Source organism: Onychostruthus taczanowskii, unplaced genomic scaffold (assembly GCF_017590055.1).
Source record: "Onychostruthus taczanowskii isolate IOZ18803 unplaced genomic scaffold, ASM1759005v1 scaffold20, whole genome shotgun sequence".
In the NCBI taxonomy this organism is placed as follows: Eukaryota; Metazoa; Chordata; class Aves; order Passeriformes; family Passeridae; genus Onychostruthus; species Onychostruthus taczanowskii.
This window is the reverse complement of record NW_024499240.1, coordinates 4,465,546-4,489,148: the sequence shown is the minus strand read 5'-3', so window position 1 is coordinate 4,489,148 and position 23,603 is coordinate 4,465,546. Positions and strand designations below refer to the sequence as shown.

Here is a 23,603-nt window from a genome sequence, read left to right as displayed (position 1 = left end):
ATTGTTGACAGATGATTATAATACTCACATTTATTCTACTATAACTAAACAAGCCCCAGGTTTGAACTCCCTCATAGCTAAATACATCATTGTGTTTAACATGGAAGACAGCTGGACATCAGTTCTCCTATTTCAAATACCAGAACAAGCAACAGGACAGTGATCCAACCCCCAGCTGTTGGACAACAAATACACTTGATCATGACTGCAATCAAACTCTAGACTGGCTGAAGAACAGATTAGGTAACAGAAATTGCTGTACCTTAGGAACTTGGTGAGCTGGAGAAACCACGGCTGGCCAAACTACACTATAAGCAGCATTTCTTTGTCCCTGAAAGAAGAAGCATCTTTGCTGATGATTGCTTGAGTGTCTGTGCAGGTAGTTATGATTGCACAAAGAAAAGATTATATGGCAGCCAGTCACAGAACCTGTTAACAGATAAATTAAAAAATATTAACTTTTTTTTTTTCTACCTGCACACTACAAAATGGAAAATATGCAAAAAGAAGGGCATAATGTAAAATAAAGCACAGAACTCATGTAGTTGCTGAGGGTAATTAAAATCTTGTACTGTTTAAGAGAGAGCAGAAAGAACAAAAAGATATGAGAACAAGAAACTTCCCAAACAATACTTTGAAGCTTTATAAAATATCAAATCTGTTTTGGTTTGATGCACTAAAAAGCAGTGTGGGTAAATTCCCCACAGTTTACAGACAGGAGTGATGCTCTAACAGGCCTCTGCTTGGAGCAATTTGCACTGTTCAAGGCTTGGCAAAGCAGTTAATAAGACACAATAGCAAGAAAAGAGAAGACAAAAAAAAGAAGACAATGTTATTTCATACAATATTTTCAGCTGTATTTTTATAGAATTAGTCACAGATTTCAGCATAACAAAGGTAATGTTGCTCTTTGTCTTGTTGCTCAAGACACAAAGAATAGTTCATTTTGTTCAGGGGGTAACAGAAGAAACTTCAGGAGGTATTTTTAATCTTGGCCATAAGTAATTGAAGGGATTAAAAGTGCAATTTATTTGGAGTATTTCAATCAGATGTCCATTTAATTCACATGGGAATTTGGGACGAAAGTTTCATAGCTCAAACTTAGTTGTTGGGCAATGACACATTTTGCCTCTGCAAAACAAGGAAAAAAGGAAAAAAGGAAAAAAAATAAAAAAAAGTTAAAAAGGAAAAAGAAAGGGCGATTGAGGCCCAAAGGCTCTCAGAGACATCAAAACCAAAATAATGCACCACAAAAGACAATGCTAGCATCAAAACCAGGAAATTCAAAAGGATTATTGACACTGCCCAATAACATTACAATTACACACAGTGTGTATTTCCACTACTCAAATGTTCTACAATATAAACAGGGCTCTTTTCTGAAACAAGTTTAACATAACAGTTGATCTGCTTCTGAAAAATGTCATTATGTATACAAACACAAGAGCAATCTTGTGGCAAGTAATCCAGATGAATAATTATTCTTCAGTAAAAAGTTTTTGTTTAAACAGAAGTAACTAAACATTTTTATACCACAGAAATTAAGAAATTAATCCTCTGCATATTTTGTAACTATGTAAAAGTTTATTTCCAGAAGAGTTTCTTTTACATCTTTCATGTTTTTTATTCTACTGTACCTTCCTTCCTTTCTTTTGGATGCATTTATCATGTTCAGATGCAGAAATTATCCTTCCACATGTGCAATCTTTCAAAGACAGCTCTTTTACAGTACTCTATGACATACAGAAGATTCGAGTTATGCACTGTTTTGGAGCCCCAAACCCAGACTGAAATAGTTTCATCGGGTTTGCATCAGATGTTTCTGACTGTCTCTTTGCACTGGTCAGGGTTACATATAAGTACCAATACCTGAAAAGTTAAAACCTAGGTGTAGAAACTTTCACTCAAGCCAATTCTACTGGATTTTTTTTTGTTTGGTTGTTTTTTTATTTTGTTTTGGTTGTTGGAGGGTTTTTTTTTGTGGGGTAGGTTTTTTGTTTGTTTGTTTTGTTTGGGTTTTTAGCTTGGTGTGTTTGTTTGTTTGTTTGACTTGTTGATAAATAACAAAGTGAAGCTGAAGGGTGAGATTCACCTCAAGCTCTCAGTATAACCTAAGTACCCAATGGAAGCTGCCTGCTTCAAAACAGAAGAAAGTGTCTCCAAGGAAGTGGAGCCGCCCAGTTAACAGAGGGCTGGATTGATGTGGCAGTCCATTAACTAGAATTTGAACAGCAGGCTCATAATCTACTTTCCTAGAATCTCCTTCACAAGGAAAAAAAAAAAATCATTGTCCAGTTAACAAAAACCACCTAAATATACCCAGAAATACCCAGAAAGTCACCTAAACTACAACTGTAAGCACATCCGAAGAACCCAAAGCATCCTACAAATTCCCCGTCTGATTTATTCTCATTTCTGGAATTTGGAAGCACAGAATCTGCTGAGGCAGCAACTTTTGGGCCATCAGAAGTAGCAATCAGTCTGACAGTGTAAGCCAAGTTGCCTCTTTTACAAAGTGCAGTTGAAGTACCTTGCTTTTAGCCCAGCTAAAGGTACTGCAAATATATTGAAATCCCACACTCACTGATGTGGTTAGCTAGAGTCCACATGGACATCAATATGTGAACTTGTATTTTAAATGCTCTCCTTGATGCCCAGAATGCTCCCTGGGCACTTGTTGATTGTGTCACAATTTAACTGGGGAAGAATAGGTGCAAGTGTGCTTGTCATTTATTCCCAATGCCTCCCCCAAACCCACACTCTTAAATATATTAAACCATATTCATGGGTGCATGTCTATTGGCTAGCTCACATTCAGAAGGGATACCTTTTTATTCAGAATAAAATTTTTACTTCTATTCTCCCAAAGATACACTGCAAGTGTTGTCACAAAATAACAGGATAATAAGGTACTGTAGCCTGTTGTTATTCTACTAACTACTCATTATAAAACAGATGCATACAAAACTATCTACTATTTGAACAGATGAAATGAGACAAGCAAATAAGTATCACCATTCTAAAATACAATTCCTAAATTATATTACAAGAATTATAAACACAGGACAACTAAACCTTTATTTGAAATATAAAAAATTATAAGAGAAAACATTCTCCTACAATGTAAAAATAAAATTAAATAAAATGGCATTAAAATACAATGAAGTTACTGGTCTATAATGAAAATCAGGACTCCATCCACACACTTCCTTCCTTAAGAAGGCCTTCTAATGCCTCCACAGTGCCTTTTATTTTTCAAGCTCCATATTCCCAGCTAATTTGATATAGCAACATCATCAATCACCTGAGACAGGAACAACTGTCTGTATTCTCCAAGTCTGGCTCAGAGATTCCCTCCTCCTCACCCCTTACACCCATCAAAGCTTTCTCAGTGCCTTTATTTACTTCTACAACAGTGATGCTCAGGCACATCATTGTTAAGCTTTCTGTGTATACTAATTACTGTAAGACAATTCATACACGTGGCATTTATGCATCTTCCAGCAGAAACTGCAGTGTGTGAAGCTGGCTAGGCTGGTAACAGACCAGCACTACCAGGATATAAAGTTGACCCTTAATGTGTTTATTCTGTACCCCAACAGCAAGGCTACGTCACCTGCCACGAGCAGTAGAATATTTACTGTCAGCTGCACTAAGGAGAACGATCAGCAGCGTTACCGAGTCCCAGCTTGGATGCATCGAGCACAGAAAATCCCTGCCAACTGCTCCGGGAGCCACCAGTGAATCCCACTGTGCAATCCGTGTGCCGCTGGATTCCTCAGCACACCTTCCAGACCTTCCTCTGCATTAACACTACCAAAATGCACTGTGAGCTCTTCTGAATTACCAGATGAATTTATCTTGTGTGGAAATTACATTTCTTTTCCTTTTAAACGAGTCAGTCAGAGCGGCTGAATATTGCATTCAAGAATTATGATGGGTGGGAGCATTTTTAAGTGACTGATTTTGCAGCACAGTGTGCCCTATATTTATTAGCCTTTTACTCCAGGGCTATTTTAATTGTTATCTGTTCATGCGTGTTACACTATATAATGAAATGCTCTCATTTCACTCCTAGAGTGGAGAGTTTTTTATGTGTATCTCTATTAATGACCCTTAATTAAGTTGATTTTAGTAATTTAAATGTGATTTTCCTCTGGTCAAGAAGTATTTTTAACAGGAGATATTGAAAATGAACTCTCACATAAGCCCTTTTCTAATGCTTCCTGTTTAACAGTTACAGCAATTTATCAAGCTATGTTTCCAATGAATGAAGTGTGGGGTAGCTGGGTAAAAAACTGCTAATTTGCATGATTCATCAGATGTGATTGTTAGCAACAATTTTTTGGTATTTATTCATTAAAGATTTCAATTTTCCAAGCAATTAATAAAAATATTACCAATGGATAAACTTCATGACAGTTCTGAGTTACAATAAATACAAGGGTGCATCTTAAAAGAGACAAGAAATAAATTAACATAATTTAAAATAATTTAGTCATAGTATCAACAGAAGCAGAGTACCAAATTTAGTTAGGATTACAAGAATTAACATTCAAAACTATTTAGAAAATAAAATCAAATTGCTCTTGATAAAGTTAGCATCAAAAGCACTGTTCTGAGAACTCTTCTCAAATTATGCGATTTAATCTTTGTTTTTAAACTGAAAAAAATAATGACTGTGGGGATTTTCTTAATATGTATTCATTTGGAAGTAAAACACTAGAGATCCTTCATTTGGCTTGTCAGGTAATTTTAATACTCTAGCATAATTTAGGTTCTTGTGCAAATACTCATTTTGCTGAAACTTCTGAGGATTAAAGCTTAAAATGAGGTATTAAAAATCACTAACAGGAACAATATGTGGAATCCAGCCAATGCAACTAGGTAAGAATACATAGCTTCTTACTGCTAATTACCAAATGTTCCCATTTTTCAATCCAAAATAATGGCTGTGGTTTGAAAGACCTTTACTGGTAATTGTAACTCTAACTGTCTAATAAAACACTGACTTTGTAACCCCCCTGTTGCAAAGGTATGTCCAAGCTTCAAAAATAGGATGGGAAAGATTAAAGGTTCTTTCCAGCTCTGTGTAACCTGTGTAGCAGAAGACCAGCTCACATTTCACATGCAATAACCTGCGCATTTGCTAAAAAAAAAGAAAAAGAAAGAAAAAAAGGAAAAAACCTCCAAGAACAACATAGGGAAATGCCTGAGGCAGAAGTTGAAACTGATTGGGCAAAGTAGAAGGACAAGAGCCCTTGAAATTAAACAAAAGCAAATTCATTCTGTTGACAGATGTTGATTACATCAAAGCCATGAAAGAACTTTTTTTTTGTTTCTCTTTTTTTTTCCCTTTTTTGCAACTAATACCTTCACATTTTTGTACATTACGGATATAACGTAACTTAATCAACATAATCCAACACATGATAATTCTCAAATTTGGTAAAATTATATTATAAGAAGGTCTTAATGACAGGCTTCTCCAAACAAGAGTGTATTCACATGGTCATGTCTGCATACCCGTGCTGGTCACGCCATCATCAGCCCCTTACTTCCAGGGGTTAACTGCTCTGGCAGCCAAATAAAATACAGAGAGCGCTGTGTAATTATGGAGACAGTCAAAGGGCAGACTCTATTTTGAAATCTATTTGCACAGACAAGGTCTTCCAATTTCGCTTACAGGAAACAAGCTGGTAAAGGGGGTCTCCTCCTCTCCAGATGCTTTCCACACGTTTTTCCCACATCAGGAAATCGTGGACATGGACACCATGCAGGACTGTTTCCTGGATTGCAGAACTATGTCATTACAAGGAGAAGAGCAAGTCCCTGCTTGTGAGAAATATTTCCTCCTAATTGGATGTATTAGGGGAAAGCAAAACCCATAAGGACTACTGAAAATGTGACTAGCAGCAATTTGTAAACAGGACGCAGCCACAGCTGTCACGATGGTACTGGAAAAGAGAAAGCAGAAATGAAAGGGTAAAAACACTCTGTTTTTAATAGCATGATTGGGGAAATGAAATATTCATCAGGATAGATGTGACTTCAGTTACAACAGCAACACATTGGTGAAAACTTCAACAACAGCACGCTTATGATCCTACCCTGATAAACTGAAACGCAGGCCAGTATCTTGCAAACATTATATTCTAATTGGTATTGTTTTATTTAATTTTTCTGGAAATTAACGACAGAATTTGTTTAGTTAATAGAGGCATTAACAGGACTGTTCTTGTTACTCTCCTAAGAGGCAATGAAGCATAGCAACGGTCGAATGGGGACCGACTCCAAGGGAGAAGAGTCAGCCCCTCTGCCAGCATCACCGTGACTCCCCCATGTCACTGAAAAAAGTCTGTTTTGGTCCTCAGTTACACTCCTTGCTAATTACAATTCTGCCCTTACTTCATGCAGAGTGGAACTGGGCAATTTGTTGGCTGTATGCCAATATAAATGAGTTTGTAAATTTATAAACTATATGGAAACAGATTTTGTTTTTCTTTACTTACTATGATTTAGTCTAGACTAACAGACTAAAATGATGAATCAGTGCCTTCTGGAATAGTGCTGTGCTTCTAATTCATTATTCAGTCAAACTTAGGGCAAACAAAATAGCTGTTCTGCAAGTTGGTAAACTGGGAAACCACAGAGAATCAGAATCCCTTCTATTTACAGGAAGGATGACAGCCTAAGGGTACTTCATCCCAATAATAACAACATTCAAGTACCGGTGCCCAGGTCATGACAAGCCATGACCCTCCCCATAGCTCCTTCAGGAAGCTGGCTTGATGCCACCTTTTATCAGCAGCAACTGACAGTGCAACTTTAACAAACAAGAAGAAAAAATTAGTATTATATTCTTAAAATCTCCTTTGACCAGTTGAGCAAGTTACAGAACTGCTCAACTGTATATACATATACACACACGGACTCACACCAAGGCAGTATAAGAAATAAATTAACTGACTGAGTAAAATTCTGGTACCATTAAACAGTACTTCCCTCTTTTATTATAGGACTTAAAAAATACGGAGTACAATCTAACTACTGCTGAGTGATATTCATGACTATACCAAAGGAAATGAATTGTCATTACAGAACACGGGATCAAACTGGACAGACACTGGGAACAGAGCATCGCAGTCCTCCAGCACAGCCTTCCATCCCACTGTTATTTCTGCTACATTTTCTCTCTCTGACAGAAAAACGCAAGAAGAAAATAAAAAGACAGTGTTGTCTAAAGCAATATCACTCCAAAATGAGATAAGTCCAGTACAAAAGCTGCACAAAGCAATATTAAGGGTTTCAATCACAGTTACTATCAAGGGAATTTAGGCTCCAGATCACAGCATCTGGCAAGTTTCAACTTCTCTGACTAGCAGAAGAAACATTCCTCTTATGTTACTGCATTCCTTTATTGAGTAAATTAATTTATCATAAAATGAATAAATTAGAATGAGAAACATATCTGTTCAGCCTTCCATACTTAAATACATTTTCCAAGTACTTTCTATCTATCTTTAGATTTTTCAAAAGATCAGAGAAATTACTTTTGCTTGAAAGACTGGTTATTGTATTAATGATTTTGATTTTGTAGGGAAGAAACAACTATTGCAACAAGTCAGTTTAAAAAGTAGCACTTGTTTCAGATTAAAAACAATAAGCTATTCAAATAGTCCTTATATACAGCACAATACCAAATCTTCTTGTTTATATGCACCTCCCCACAGCTCTAACATTCACCGAATCCTACCGGGTTAAAATTTTTTCAGGTGCTCTGTGAAACAACTGTTTTTCAGCTGGCATGTTTATGTCCTATATACATGCCTGACACAATATTAAATGTTAAAAATAAATCCTACTTTAACCGCTAAAATTTCCACCTGAAATGGAAAAAATACATCTGGATCACCATAAAATCCATTTTCCACCCTTTCAGTTAGCAAGCAACATTGCTGAAATAAGAGTAATCTTTGCATAGGAAATTTAGGAATGCTCCTGAACATTGTATCAGGATGTTCTGTGTAGCTTGACACATGGGAAGAGAACAGGCAGTCAGTCTTTTTCCTGCAGTAAGTATTTTCCATACACCTACAGCCAAATCTCTAAGGACACAAGATGACTTCTGAATCATAGGTCAGTCTTATCTCAAAATTAAGGAAAAAAGTGCACATGGTCAACAACTTTGGGATGAATACCTTAATAAAATAAGATTACATTACCACTTATTTGGTAAAATTGACAACTAGTAGTATTTCTTGCCTTGTGTTAGAAGTTGTTAATTACTTGTATTGTCCTGTTTTCACTGAAAACACAAATGATGTTAGGAGAGTAATTCTTACTGAGAAAACATGTATGCTTCCTTTGCTAGAGTGCCGAGTCTAAGGTTGGGGAGTTACATCCCATAATCCAGATTTCAAAGTATAGGAGCAGAGAGGTCTAAGAGCTTACAGCTTTTTCTGCTCAACTGCTGTGGTGGCAGTAGAAATAAGCTCTTATTTTTCTTTCAAGAAAATGCTCTGCACAAGAAGATGTACTAATCAAGAGCTTGCTGCAGATAACTTGTAGCATCCTGATTAAAACATTTATTTTTAAACCTGTCAGTCATTACCCTGTGCTATTAATGCGTAACTTGGAAGCTTATTCATAAATGTGTGACATTTGGGTCACTGAGTGAATTATAATGATAGAATTACAGATCAAATTTGGAAGAGTACATTATAATGTTTGGGAGATGTTTTAAATGTTTTTTAAACACCTTTCACTTATCTCCTTGCTTAACATTTACAAAGACCTCTTTTTAGCATAAAAATCCCTGTTTCTCAAACAGTGATACAGGAAGAAGTTGTTTACATTTCAGAAGTACCAACATACATCACTTATGACAAAAAAACCAAGCACTCCATAAGAAATGCTCAATCACTGTCAATCATACACACTAAAATATACATAAACCAAAGCATGTGGTATGAACTGTATTAGATTCAAACTGAACACAGAATTACAACTATAACAAACAAAACCCAAATAATTACTAGTGACTCACAGGCCTATTTACACATCTCACCAAACTATTGGAAAGGTAGGTAACCATAGAAACATGTCAGCCTAAATTCAGCACTTAAAAATTTGTATTTAGTTTAAAATGCTCACAATTCTGTTTCTATTTAACAAAATTTATATTTTTAAAGGCTTCATTTTTTGCTTTGGTACTTAAATAAATGCTTTAAATTATTTCATCTGTTGGTTACTAATAATTTGCCATTTATATTTGATTTTACACAAGTAAAAATTGCAGTTTACTCTCAGTAATACAAAATGCTAATATATTTTAATATTGCAAATTATTTTCTAGCATTTCTTTAATGACTGAAATTAAATAACAATATAAAACAAACACTTCTGTGCTTACCATTAAATGGTTTGCATATGGACTTTTTAAAGCTACACACTAGCAGAAAAAAGAAATTACTGAAATTAACTGTTAAAGCTGAAATGCTAATAGCCTTTTCAACTTATACTTCTTTTTCACTGACAATTGCAATTTGCATGGCTTAAAATTTAATACTATCATTAGTACTAATGTCCTATATTTTACTTCATAATCTAAATGAGTAAAATATTATTTTTGTAGTTCCCTGGCTCTTATACTTAGGCTGTAATGTTCAGTGTGTATTTCATTATGTAGATGAGCAATGGAAGTTGTCTAACATGATTTAAATGGGTCAACAGTATTTTCCTATTCCCATTCATCATCCAGACAGCCACACACACAAAAAATAGCCTTGAAAACTAACCTAGGAAATCCTTTTTTATCAGCGACTCTTCCCACCACTCCAAGAGCAGCGAACGCACGCTGCAGGAGGCGGGAGCGGCGGGAAGCGGGAAGCCAAGGCCGGGCACTGCTCCCCCGGCCAGCGCACGGCTCCCGCCGCCGCCGGCCGCGCTCCCCGGGCCGCCCGCGGCCCCGTGCCAAGAATGATTCTCGTCCCGCCACGTTCAATGGGAGCTGTGTGTTGACAAACTGAGCAAATGTGAATCGGCAAAATTCATTCTTGGCACGGGGACACACAACTGCGCTGAAAGCAAAGGCGCGCTGCCCGCTCTGCTGCACTGGCAGCCCGCTTCTTCTGGCGTAAACACACTTGTCAGAGCTCCCACGGAAGTCAAAGGACACAGGATGAGCCCGTTTATTGCCAAGTGTTTATAAAACACATCAAAATTAAGGGTTCTATTCTTAAGCCATGTAACTACCATCTACGGCCCACTTCATATACAGCACATGGCAAATAAAAGGGCAATTTATAAATAACATAGCCCTTCTGTAGAAAGGGAAGTTGTTCTAATAGATGATAAAGGGGAAGGACATAAGTATAAAACAGGCAGAAAGTAACAGAATTACTGTGTACCAAACATTCAGACTAATTTATTCAAAAATATATTATTAAGCTAAAACAACAACAACAACAAAAAAAACCCTCAACAAAACAGATAAACAAAACCCCAAAACAAACAAAACCAAAACCAAAAACCAAACCTCATTTCTGAACTATTTCCACCAGGTTATTCACTCACTTTGTATGGTTTATTGGATTATTATACTGTCTGATTTTCTAAGCCAGACAGAGTAAGCAAGGAGTCTTTGCAAGAATTTAAGTCTCAAACTCCTTTTTGTAGACTGGAAAGGGTTTACACAGCCTTTTCTGCTCAGACAGTAAATCCATAATAAGAAATAAATGTTTTGCTCTCCACAAGGTGAAGATAATCTAACTTGCCAGCAAAATATGACCAGGCAATTCTCCCGAGCATGTTTAGCTACCTTGTCTGCAAAAGTGGGCAGTAACATATGAAATTCTCTATAGAGACATCCATTTAATCAATTACTAATCTGTAAACTCAACTCAGAACTTCTAGATTCAGACAATCACATGCTAAGAATCCTGCTGCATACTTTTTTCACATGGAAAATGTGAAGTCTTTCTCAATCAATACTCATGGCCTATTGAAGTGATGTGACTGTGAATTTGCATTGTACAGCCCTGGCCACAACTTCATAAATGTCAAGGCTCCTGATCTGTATTCAGCAGGCAAAGAGCTACAATGAAGTTGATTCTGATGTGGCTGTTCCCCTGGCAATGGCACAGCCATTGGAAGTGTTATGCCCATGCCTGGGCCATGCTTGCTCATCCTGTAGTGGTTGGTAGTCCATTGTCACCCCTTGTCACACCGGAGGGGACGCAAGACAACTGCTGCCTTTCCCTAGACACCCCAGCAGATTATTTTCATCTGGTTGAATTTTCAGCTGCCAACACCCCACCAACCCGTTTGCAACACCCATCTGGTTTCCACAGCTGAGGATACTGTTGCAGCAAGCTCTGCCAAAGCCTTTCCATCAGGTACCCTACTGTATACCTGATTTTGTGAAGCAGCTTTTACAGAAGAGCTATTTGGACAAAACAGCCCCCAAATGAACAAAAACAAGACTGTCTTTATCAAGGAGATTTTAGAAACAGCCACTTCTGCAGTCCTTAGTTTGCTCCGCAATTACATTCTTGCCAGAAAATATGTATTAGTTAAGGAGAGTACTCTACAACTCAAAACTCTTAGACAACATAATGGTACTACGCAGAAAGCTGCTGGTACAGTTATACCAGCAAAATAATTCTTGCTGGTACAACTTGATCTTTTGGAGCAAGCTTTGATTTAAGCTTTCCCAGAAGAGAACTATTCTCATGAGATGAGCTTCTGCTGATTTAGCAGGGTGTGTTAGAGCATGAATAAAACTTTATAAACCCAGACAAGACCCACTACTGTATTTACTTCTTTAAAGAACACCCATTTCTATCATGACTCATAGAATTATGTTAATAATAATAATCAGTGCAGAACAACCAGAAATGGCTTGGAGAGGTCGGACCTGCCTAGTCACCTCACAGGTGGTAGTTCAAAAAGGACATGGCAATGCCATTAAGCCTTGTCATCACCTATCACTCCATCCACAAGGCACGAGCGTGATTTGATGCTCAGATCTCCACAAATGACTATGGGCAACACCTCCTCTCAATGTCAACCCAGCATGTCTTTGTGAGATGCCAATCCACTTTATCCAGTGGAAAAGGACCTCAACTCAACAGCTCTAGATGAGTTTACAAGCACACTCAAGAGCTGAGAAGTCAAGCAGAATACAAGCAGATCTCCAGTTACTGCACCATTTCTTACATAAAGCATCTCCATTTTATATGGAAGGAAGCTAGAACTTGACTGTGGCTTCTGCCCAACTCCATCTTCACCTGTGTCTTTCAGTAAATCTGAGACTGAACAGCTAGAATTTATATGACAAACAAACTTGCCACCTTCTTTCAATGTTATGTCACATCTGTTGATTTTCTTTTAAAAAAAAAACACATAAGGCAGGATGTAATTTAAATTTATGTACAAGAAAGCATGAAACAGATAATCTGAGAAGTGTACAAAGTTCTACACAGAACATCTGATATGCTGTAAGTATTAATGTATAAATTCAGACTGTGTTTTTACTGCAATATTTCTTAATTTCTTTTTAGAAAGAAATGACAGGTTCAAAATGAGCTTGATCTAAAATGAAACATAACTTTGAACAGGTTTTAACAATGAATACCTGAACATAAACATCTTTAAAATGTGAAAGCTGGAGACTTTCTAGAGCAGGTTACAGTGGCTGGTTATTTATTACCTAAACTCAAAAGAGAACAGAGCCACTTTCAAAAACATCCATGGAAGTTTTCTCAGGCTGCACGCTAGAGAGTATGTCTGCCAAAAGACCTCCAAGGAGCTCTGAAGAGCCCTTTATTCTCCCTTCTAAGGCTTCCATGCAGCAGAGCAGCTTGTTGAACACTTGGCTTTTAGCATTCCCCTTTTTCTTCAGAAATTACAAAGGGAAAGACATTAATGATTGGGAAAGGCCATAATCTCTAAAAGGACAACGAACAAACTTTCCATATCTTCAAATCATACAAAGAGGGTAAAAAATTACCAACAGAGAAGAAATCTTTATTATACAACAACACAATATTAATGTTTTGAAACAGTTCCTTTAAAAAATCTTCTAGAGTCTCTTTTCACCCTAGATAACACTAAAGGCCAGTGGTGTGACCTGAACTGGTGAATACAAAAGACAACTTTTCTTAAAGGGAAACAAGAACTTGATTTCTTGAAACTAGAACAGTGTCTTCATACTTAGTGTGTTACAAATTGCCTTAAATACTGGCAGGCAAACAGCCATTATGCACTCAAGAGCTCATATGTAATAATACTTAGCTTTTTGATAGAGCTTTTCATCTTCAAAGTGCTTTACAAACAACTCATTAATCTCAACCAATGCACCTGCAAGGTAGATAAATATCTGCATTATACGTGGAGAAAGACACAGAAAGTTCAATGACTCATCCGAAGCCATGCACACTACCAGCCCCAAATATCCCTACTCCTGGCTCCTAGTGCCATGAAGGGCCTGAGCCCTACTGTGTGTTGAGATCATATCTTCTCTTGAGCCACAGAGCTGCAGGAGAACTTATTTTACTGCAAGGCAGTGGCAGAGTGCCAGCCTAGCTGGAGACCCTCCTTTTTCCAACGTTGGTAAGTTCCCAAGGACTGCTAGCTCCCACCAGGATCACCAACCCCAGGAAGCAGGAAGTCCATGAGACACCAAAGTGAGACTCACAACATAGATTCCCAAACTGATTCACCATCAAGCAGTGAGCTGGAAAAGTCTCTGTGTTGGCAGAAGCCTTTGCCTCTCTCCCTGATTGTTTCTAGCTGCTGCATAGACTCTGGAGCAGCAGATTCTTACAAGTCAGACAACACAACCCTGAAGTCTCTGGTCTCTGAGGACTGCCAGGATTCAAGAAAACAGCTTCACTCCTCTGGTATTCTCTATTAAAAACTTGTCATGAAATTTTGCCTTCAAGAGTAGTAATTCTATTTCCTGTTAGTGACTGGAAAAGAAATCTTAACGTGATTATGCTGCATGATTGTACTTTTAACTTTCTGAGTTTTAAAAGTATCAGATACAATTCTTCTTAAACCCCAGAAATACCAGGAAGTCAAACCTGGAGCAGATGAGAAACGTGGAAGGTGTAAACAATACAACACATGTACTGTGCTACAGCAGATTTTATATTCCCTTACACAGAGAAAATGAATAATGAACTTTTAGTAATAACATATTTAGTTCAGATGTTTATTAGTCACTAGATTAAAAATATAAATCTGACAATCCTTATCTGTTCATTCTTCACATTTGTGAGCCCAGAGCTTAGCAAGTTCTCCAGCCACTGTAGTTCCTCCCTGGGTAAACCACTCATGTTTAAAAACATAGGTTAGTCATACAAACTGGTACAATAACAGAAAAACAAATCCCACTTTTTCTTAATATAGCAAAGAAAAAAGTCTCTCTACAAGTAATGGTATATATAACATGTTAGTTAAGCAAACACAAGCAGCAAAAGACAAATGAATGGCAAAAATGCATGTAGCTAGAAGAGCACTACCAGCCTGCCCAGCTGACCTGGGTATAAAAGGCAAAATAAGAACAAAGAAGCAGCCTTTAATTACTCTTCCCACCTTAATGTTTTAAACTTATAAAGAAAAAAAAAACCCAAGCCCACATAATTCAAAACAACACAAAGAAACAACTCCTCATCGTTAAACAGAAACTACAAGTTCCCCACATTTAGAAGACTTTTAAGCTTATTATTTCATTGATTTATAGTGAGCTTGTGTCTGACTGCCAACACCATGCTTTTAAAAAAAGAAGTCAAATCTACAACTTCCAATGAAAATAAGGGCACATAAGAGCAAACTAAAAATATAATATCCAGGAAATAAAATTAGACTTAATTACATTGAACACTAACATTCATTCTGCAATCACAAAAAAATTCTAAAAGCATTTTCTAAATTAAAAACTCCACCATAATATTCTACAGCCAAAATAATATGCAATCTTTATATAATGCAGTTTTTCCAAAAGAATGAAACAGATTAAAGAGCAGCATGCAACAACAAAATTTAAATCTGCAGTTGTATCCACTAAACTCTGCAAGCCTAACAATGATGATGCAGGAAAAAACCACCCAATGTCACAACAGTAATGCCACAACATTTTTTGCTATTTTGTTTAATAACTCATCACTTTATTTGTATGCAGTAATGAAGAGATGTCACAGCAACTCGTGTCTGTCTCTGTGTGCTCTATTCTTTTCTGCTTCTGTTTTCAGGGTAGGTTAAAAAGAATCTTTTCTCCTAATCATCAGCAAACCAGTACCAGATTTCACTTGTGGTTAAAGTATGCTACCCATCAGTACAAGGCAATGCTCCATAAAAACAGCAAAGAAAATAAAAAAGCAAGAGGCAAGGTCTGAACACATTTTTCTTTCAATTCCCTTGGGAATCATGGTTCTATAGGTCTTGAATTCCCAGGCAGAGGGGATCATGTTCATCAGTTACGGCAGCTCCTCTGGGCCTAAGTCCAGGTAGACTGCTTGTCTAAACTTGATGAAATATAGGCGCCATCAGGTAACAGCAGTGGTTGGGGAGACTCCAGAAATGTGAAACTGAAAACTAAAAAATGAAATTAAAACAAGGCTGTAGCCAAACAGCCTCTTTCTACAGGATGCAATAACTGTAAGGCAAAGAGTTTACAACATACAGACTGCTCCTTATATATGTTCTTTTGCCTCTTCACATAGATAATATGAAAGGTGGATTGGGCAGACAAGCATATTTCAACAAACATTGATTTTAAATAGAAATGCTTAGGAAAGAAACCACTGTGACAAATACAAATGGTTTGAATAAACAAAACATTAAAAAGAAGTCATTGCCCTGTAACCCACTCTCCCTCCCACTACATTACTTCAAAACATTTTCAAATTAAATTTTCATGCTAATAAGTATTGCTAGATCAACAGCACTGGGATGTGGTGTCTAGAAGCACTGCAAGCTACCCATCATGGCACATCACATGTCAAACTGTCAAAAGAGAAGAGGAGGCTGCAAGACTCTCACTACATGTGCGTTTTGAAATGCTGTAGGAATGTCCTTGTTTGGGAGTGGGGAAGGAAGGAGGAACCAAAAAAAGGAAAATTATCAATTCCCAGTTGATAAGATCATTGTAACTGGGTGTCCTAAAGGTAGTTTTAGCACAGAAAAGGCCTTTTCAGAATGCATACATGATCAAATACTACTTTGAAATCACAAATTGCAGTGGACCAGCAGGATTGTCACTGAAGAATGCTCAAAAGCTCCTAAGCTTTTGTTTAAATTTCACCTTGATTCACAACTGTCACAATCAGAACATCATGTCTACTCTATGCAAATATGATGGAGAGGAAAACCAGCTTAGATTTCATGACACAGACGTCCACTGCAGCTTGAGCATCAAAATAGGTTCAACACCAGAAGTAGCTTGTCTTCAAGGTGACTTCAGCCAAAGTCCACATCTCTTCAGAATAAAAAAACAAAAAGAAAATACCACAACGCCACAGAAATATTTTTTGGTATTCTCAGCCTTACACTCCAACTATACCTAAACACAGAAAGCCACACATGAAATGAGGTTAAGTGTGCCAGACTGGCTCAGTAAAGTTTCCCCTGCACAGCTATAGGACACCCACAACACACAAATCCCAAACTTTACAGATATGTGGCATGTTGTTTTTATGTGCACCTTAAATTCAGCTTCTGGTCTAGGTAGGGTAATTCAGTGTAAAAACTTGTGTACAAGAAATTCTGTATCTAAATTTAGAAAGCACTTTATCTATGTCCACTGTGAAACTGCATGTTTGCCTGGTAACTTAGAAGCAGCAGGCACCAGGGCAGGCTCAGGCCCTGTTTCATTCTGCTGATGCTGTGCTGCCACAAAACCCTCCAGAAATTACTCCCTCAGTGCTAGAGTTTCTCCATCCATCAGCTAGTGCTCATGATTTCAGCCCCTTTTGTCTGCTTAGCTATCTGCACTGTGAGCTCTCAGAGGCAAAATAAAATGTTTTATTATATGTTCACAGGACATTTGATCCTGTGATTTTAGGGAATGAAGCTATCTGCTGTAAAATAAAAGGTAATTCACTATTTGAGGTCCCGAATTTCTTTAGGAAGATTCAATCCTTCATTCTTTCTCCTCAAACTCTAAACGAGCTTAGAGACCTGTCATATACTCTACCACTATTCTTGATGTTTTAAGTAACACAACATGCAAGGACCAAGTAGCCAGACACTTCACAGTTTGATCCTGCACGTAGCCTCGGCGGGGTCATCTTCCAGTACAGATTTTAGGAGTCTGTATTTTTCTTCCTTTTAATTTAATCTATAAAGATTGTGAGGTGGTATCCTTTTTTTCACTGATATGCTGTAGGAGTATAGAGGAGGTTAAATCACTTATTTGGTTCTTTGCAGAACATCACCAGAATTTGTGTGTGCTGGTTAACACTGCATTTGTGAGCCTGAAGAGTAGAAGACTGAAGCAACACCTAAAGGAGAGACAAAGATTGTCGTCTTTGCTGCCCAGAGGCAGCACTGAACTGAAGATCTTGAATTAAAATCACAGACATGACTTTCCATTTCAGACTTTCTACACTATTACATGGTATTATGTTGAACCTTTGCTTTTACATCTGCAGCCAGGTGAGGAAATGCCAGATGACAACAGGCTCTGGCAGGCAGTGCAGAAGTTGTGCATGCCAACAGTCCTCACTCCAGACATCCCCATGTCCAGCTGTGAAGACAGACAACACTGTAAAATACACCTTGGAAGCACAGCAGCAAGGTAACTCCCTACAATGGGGTATCCCACTTTCTTGCTAGAGTCATTCCCAGATCTTCATGGCATTTTCCTTCAGGGTCAGTAGCCTATGCACAAAGCTGGACAATGGCCCTTCAGCGAATCACCACACCAGGGCAGTGAGCTTCTGCAGATGGTGGAAAAACCTCAGATCTCTGCCATAGGAATGGAAAGAGGAAGTAGCTCTTTTCTGCTTAGAGAAAGCTCTAGGTGAGCTTTAAGGAGAATTCTGCAAAATTAAAGAGTGCTACATACAAAATAAATTTCCAGACAAGGTCAATTTTGCCTGAAGGATTATGGCTGGGCTTACTTTCCTTAACTTCTAGCTCGTGAAAAGGTAATACACAGACTAAGCACTGACAGATACAGGACACTACCTGGGACCTGGGCACCCAAGATATAAGGCAAGCAGAGGAGAGAAAACATTCACAAAAAGCTGAAACTAAGTACTCCTCAGGAACTCATCATTATCTTCGTCTCCATGTGGGTTTTAGCTGTAGCCACAATGGTGACGCTCTGGTGCCAGGGCAATGGGCACCTTCCTACAAAGGAGAAAGGACTTCTTAGTCTGAAATGAATGGCTACGGGAGTAGGGTCACTAAAGCTGTTGATGTGGCAGAAAATGTTGGTTTTCAGCAGCTGTCCAGGACATCTGCTAATGACTTTCCTTCATTTAAAGGCAACCTTAGCTAATGCTGAGAAACATAAGCTCACAGAGAAACCACACCCTACACATCCACCCATAGCCAGAAATGATAGATCTCGTAAGAAAAAGACACAGTGTGCTGCCAACAATACATTACCTCTCAACTGAGAGAAGAGAACGATTAAACACTTTATTGAAAGGGGAATATTTTTCTCTCATGCCTCAAACCATGAAAGTGCATGTCTTCCCCAGAGCTGCTGCACAGTTGAAATGGGAATAATTCCTTGCCTGCCTGATGATTTTCGAGACAGGGATGAAACTACCTTAGGATCATTTAAAAAATGTTGAAAGTGTACTACAATCAAATGGTTTGAACTTCCACCATGCATCACTTGCAGCTCATAATGCTAATGTCAAATTCTGGAGACATGAGTCTGTCTACAAATTAATGGAAAATGTGAATTAATATTTTCTTCCAGCTAATTGCCCAACTCATATATTGCACAGTGCAGCCAAGTACATTAGATCTTGAAAACTCTCTTGCACAAGTTTTAAACCACTTTTTTTCATTTGTCAAAAAAAAAAAAAAAATCAGAATTATAGGACATATTTAATTGTAAGTCTGGAATACCAGGACAGTCAAGTCTCCCCAAAACTGTTATCTGTATATTCTATGGTTAACTTTTAAAAAAACATTACATTAAAAGTACTGGAAGTTACTATAGGGAGTATTTATTGTTTGAGTTGTAAATTTCTGAATTGCTTTTTAACAGTGAGAAAAATACAAAGTGATACTTCTACCATTTGAATATAAATAGTGCTATAAAGATTTTTATGATTCATTCTTAACATGAGAATGGTATCTAATATGCTGAAATTTGTGGTTAAATATGCTTTTCAAAGAGCAAGCTATAACAATAAAAAAAAAAAGAAATATAACTCCTGTTTCAAAACGCATCATCAGAAAGATGGAAACAGACTGATTCAGCAGCTTATGGCAGCAAAAAAAATCTGAAATGAATACTTTGATTTCAGGGAAAAAAAAGAAAATAATCTAATTTTGAGTCCTTTTACTTCCTCTTAGAAATACTGAAAAGTTTGAATTTTATAAAACCATGAGCATTACCAAGGTCTGCAGATGAAAAAAATGCGAGAAATTAACTGTATCAGAAACACTGCTCAGTAAAATATTCAGTAAAGCTGGTATTTTATTTATTTAATCACTTCCCAGATGGAGATCCCATAGCACACTTCTGTACAGTAACATGCAGAGTCCAACATAAAATGGCAATTTAAAAGCTCATTACCAGTTTCACCATCCTAAATGTCAAAGCCGTGTCTGACCAGAAAGAACAACTATGTCAAATTACTTGTCTGTAATCTTATATCTTATCTAGAGCATATAAACCAGATCACTTCACATTGTCTCAGTTACTTGCTACACCTTCTTTATTAGTCCAACTAATGTTTGTAACTTGTGTAGTTCTTCAGGGTAGTTTGATGATTTTCATATAAATACCCTTTTGGAGAAGAGTTTATTATTCCTTTAATATACACAGTTTTGGCTAACCTAACTATGAAATATAGAAAATACTCAACCATGCATTACTGACAGGGCTTGTAAACCAAACTGGTGACCTATAGAGCCCCCCCAAAAAAAGGGGGGGGGGGGAAAAAAAAAAAAAAAAAAAAAAAAAAAGCAAAGCAAACCCCAACTTATTTGGCACTTCTGGGCAAACTTGAAAGTGTGAGGCTTTGAAGCTGTACTGCAACAGAATCAACTCCAGGTATGTCCCTCTGTTACTATAAAAAATAAAAAAGATGAAAGGCATTTCCTCCTCATTTTACTCACAGAGGGGAAAGAGTAACATTCTCAGAAAAATTTTGAAAACAAACATCTCTGAAATGCTCTGTAGTCACAGAAGAAGAAGGATCTCACAACTTCTCATATTCTGTGGTGCTGGAGACAGCTATAGTTCTGGGCAGGTGCAGTTTCCAGGTTCCCCACTGAGGAGCCTGTGGACAAATTCCCAGTTCCACAAGGGGCTGAACAAGGCACTCAGCCCCTCACCAAGCAAACAGCCAGCCTGGGAACACAAACTATATATGCAAGGGATGTATCACACCCCACCAGTCTACACTGAATTGACTTTAAAAACCTGGCCCAAATTAAGTCACACAGCTTAGCAGAGAATTCCTATTCATTGCTAGGGAAGCAAGATCAGAAATCAGTTATATCAGTATGGAACACAAAAGTAACTCAATTTACACGGGATGTCTTCTCATCAGTTACCTCCCTGTGGCTCTAAACCCTGAAATTTCATTATAAGAAATTAGGGGCTTCTACTCTACAATAATTCACCTGTATAAAATAAATAGATCTGTAAGAGATTACTATGCTTTAAATCATCTAAGGTACAATTGTAGATATCAATGCAGTTCTTTCATGTGTTCTACTTTATTACCAATAAAGTAGCACAGATTCAATTACGACCATACCTGTAACTGTGATAATATCTAATCAGAGCATTTACAAGCCAGTGAACCAGCACACAACCCACACTATTCCTAACTACAAACTGTGACAGTGACTTGGTGAGTCTGTGCTCTGGGTGCTTCCTAGTTTTCTTTTACAAAACAGTAAATTCAATTCACACTCCTGTGCATCACCTGTAAAACTTTTTTTTTAATACTCTTCAAGAAAAGGTGACTGCTAAAATGCAGTTCAACCCACTGCTAGTCTACTCTGAAATGCAGCATTTGAGCATACAGAATTTCACAAAGGTTTGTGGAAACCACTCACAGCCTAAAGAGTTGTGTGCCTTCTCCTTGGGTTGAAAGGGTTTGAATTCTGACATTAGCAAGGCAGAGACTACTCAAATAACTTCCCTATATAACTTCCCTATATATGAAAAGTGCTTTTTAATTCCTTAGTACTTTTCAGTCAATTTTCTTTTTTAATGAAGGGTTTTTTTAGGCTAGCCTAAGTCCTTCTGATATGTGGATAAAGCATTTAATCAGTACACAACTTCCAAGATCTCTGCTGCTCAAATGCACTTATGCAGAAACAATTCCATAATGAAGAAAACTTTCATCATTTATAAAAATGTAACATCAGATATATTAAAAAGAACGCACATAAGAGGCTATAAAAAAGTAATTTTTGTTCAATTAAGGCAGAACAGATACCCTTAGGTGAACAGAAACCTAATTTAAATTACTTTTGTCTTTCAGTATTTGCAAATTAAATTATACTGAACTGTCCGATTCGGGGGAAACTGGATTTCGTTTAATCGGTCTTGTCTTAACTATGACAGTTTCACTTTCTCAAGTCTCGGTAAAAGCATATCCCCTAGGGAAGCTGGACAAGGTCTGATGCCTGAACGGAGGGTATGAAGGCTTAACAAATGTAATTCGCTAGGTTCTTTTAACTGGATGACGGGCATGGGGCTTTTAAGTGCGCAAGGGGCTGAAGACGGATGTAGGACACGGGCACACGAGTTTAGCTTGTGAAAGGTTATGTGGCAGAAAAAGCGCTCGTCGGAGAACCTCAGGGCACGGGGCACAACGGGCCTGACAAGGCATTACACAGACGGGCGAGCCAGCAGCTAAGAAGCTCCGCACTTGAACGGGCTGGTAGAAGAAACACGTATACTTATGTCAGATTACTTCAGCAGCAGAAATCACCACAGCAGAAGCAGAGCAAAACATTCCCACAGCCGTCCCCCGCCGCGGGGTCCCCGGGAGCTGCCGTGTGCCGGCCCCACGCCGGGCACGGCGCCGGGGGAACGCGCCTCAACAGCAGCCGAGCCCTGACAGCTGCGGCCGCCGCCGCCAGGCCCGGGCGGGATCCGGCCCGGCGGGGCAGCGCTGCGCCCGCCCGCGGCTCCCTGTGGCCCGGGGTGCTGCTCACTGCCCTTCCGTACGGCCCCATCCCGCCCAGCTCACCGTCCCCAGCCGGAGTGCTCACTGTCCTTCCGCAGCGGGAGACACGGCAGCGGGACAGAGCTGCCGAAAGTGGGACTCGGTCCCGCAGGAGTGCAGCCATACTATTCCATGAGCGCTGGAGCTCTCTCATAATTTCTTGCCCTTAAAAATTAAACAAAACCCAACCAACTAAGCAAGCAAACACCACCACCTTCCTCTCAACTTGTACTTTTGTGAATAAAATATGAACTACTCTTTAGGAACTAATTAATGCAAAGGAATATCTCGAGGGCAGGTGCCAAGAGGATGGTGCCAGACCTTTTCCAGCTGTGCCAAGTGACAGGATGAGGAGCAATGCCCGTAACTATAACACAAGTTTCATCTTAACATGAGAAAAAGCTTTATGTTGATGGTGGCAGAGCACTGGAGCAGGCTGCCCAGGGAAGGGCTGGAGTCTTCTTCTCTGGAGACATTCAAAACTCATCTGGATGCATTCCAAAATATGGAAGTAATGCAAGTAATCCTTTCTTACATCCTCATATGCACTTAATGATCTTTGTGTCCTTACATACATTCATGTGTACACACACAGCGGTAAACTGCGGGATGAGTAAGTAAATTGCCAAATGAGAACTCGGGCTGTTTATCTCCAGATTTATTTACCTCCTGGTACAGCCATTAGTAGTTTTAGCATCCCATGTACAAGTTTTACGATTTAGCTAAGAACAGACTCAAAGCCCAAGGTGGATGGGAATGCTGAGCATACACATGCTTTAGAAAAAGCCCCCCAAAAGTATGAACTCAAAAGTTACACTTCAAGCATTTCTGATTTTAAGGAGCAAAGTCCAAGCATGCTCTAATTAAAAAAAAAAAAAAAAAAAAAAAAAGTGCTGTGATCCTCTTAAATTTTGCTAGTAAAAGTGCATCTCTTAATCAGCAGCCACAGCATGATAGGCAGCCTATCATATAGTTTATATCCAGACTACATAGTAGTTTAAAGATCAATACAATACCTTACCGTGCCTCCAAAAAAGTAAAATATTCCACTTCTTATAGCCACATTCTGCATGAACTGACAAGTTTCATCATCATTATTCAGTTAGGGGAGAATGGTAAGAAATAAATTCACAGAAATAAACATACAGAAATAAATCTAGAGAAAACATTGCTAAGCTGATCAGTTACACCTCGTGAGCACCATTACCCACT

The 23,603-nt window shown here is 38.3% G+C and overlaps 1 protein-coding gene across 1 annotated transcript in view; it reads right to left on the bottom strand.

Annotated features, from left to right (window-relative positions):
* The window catches only part of METAP1D (methionyl aminopeptidase type 1D, mitochondrial), a 43,741-nt gene extending 21,196 nt beyond the window's left edge, over positions 1 to 22,545 (bottom strand). Inside the window, exons 1-3 of the mRNA XM_041403638.1 lie at positions 22,185 to 22,545; positions 9,836 to 10,027; positions 263 to 429 (exon numbers count right to left, since the gene is read on the bottom strand). Of these exons, the coding sequence (XP_041259572.1) occupies positions 263 to 429; positions 9,836 to 10,027; positions 22,185 to 22,545 (720 nt within the window). The remainder of the gene's footprint in view (positions 1 to 262; positions 430 to 9,835; positions 10,028 to 22,184) is intronic.
* Positions 22,546 to 23,603: the final 1,058 nt, after the last annotated feature.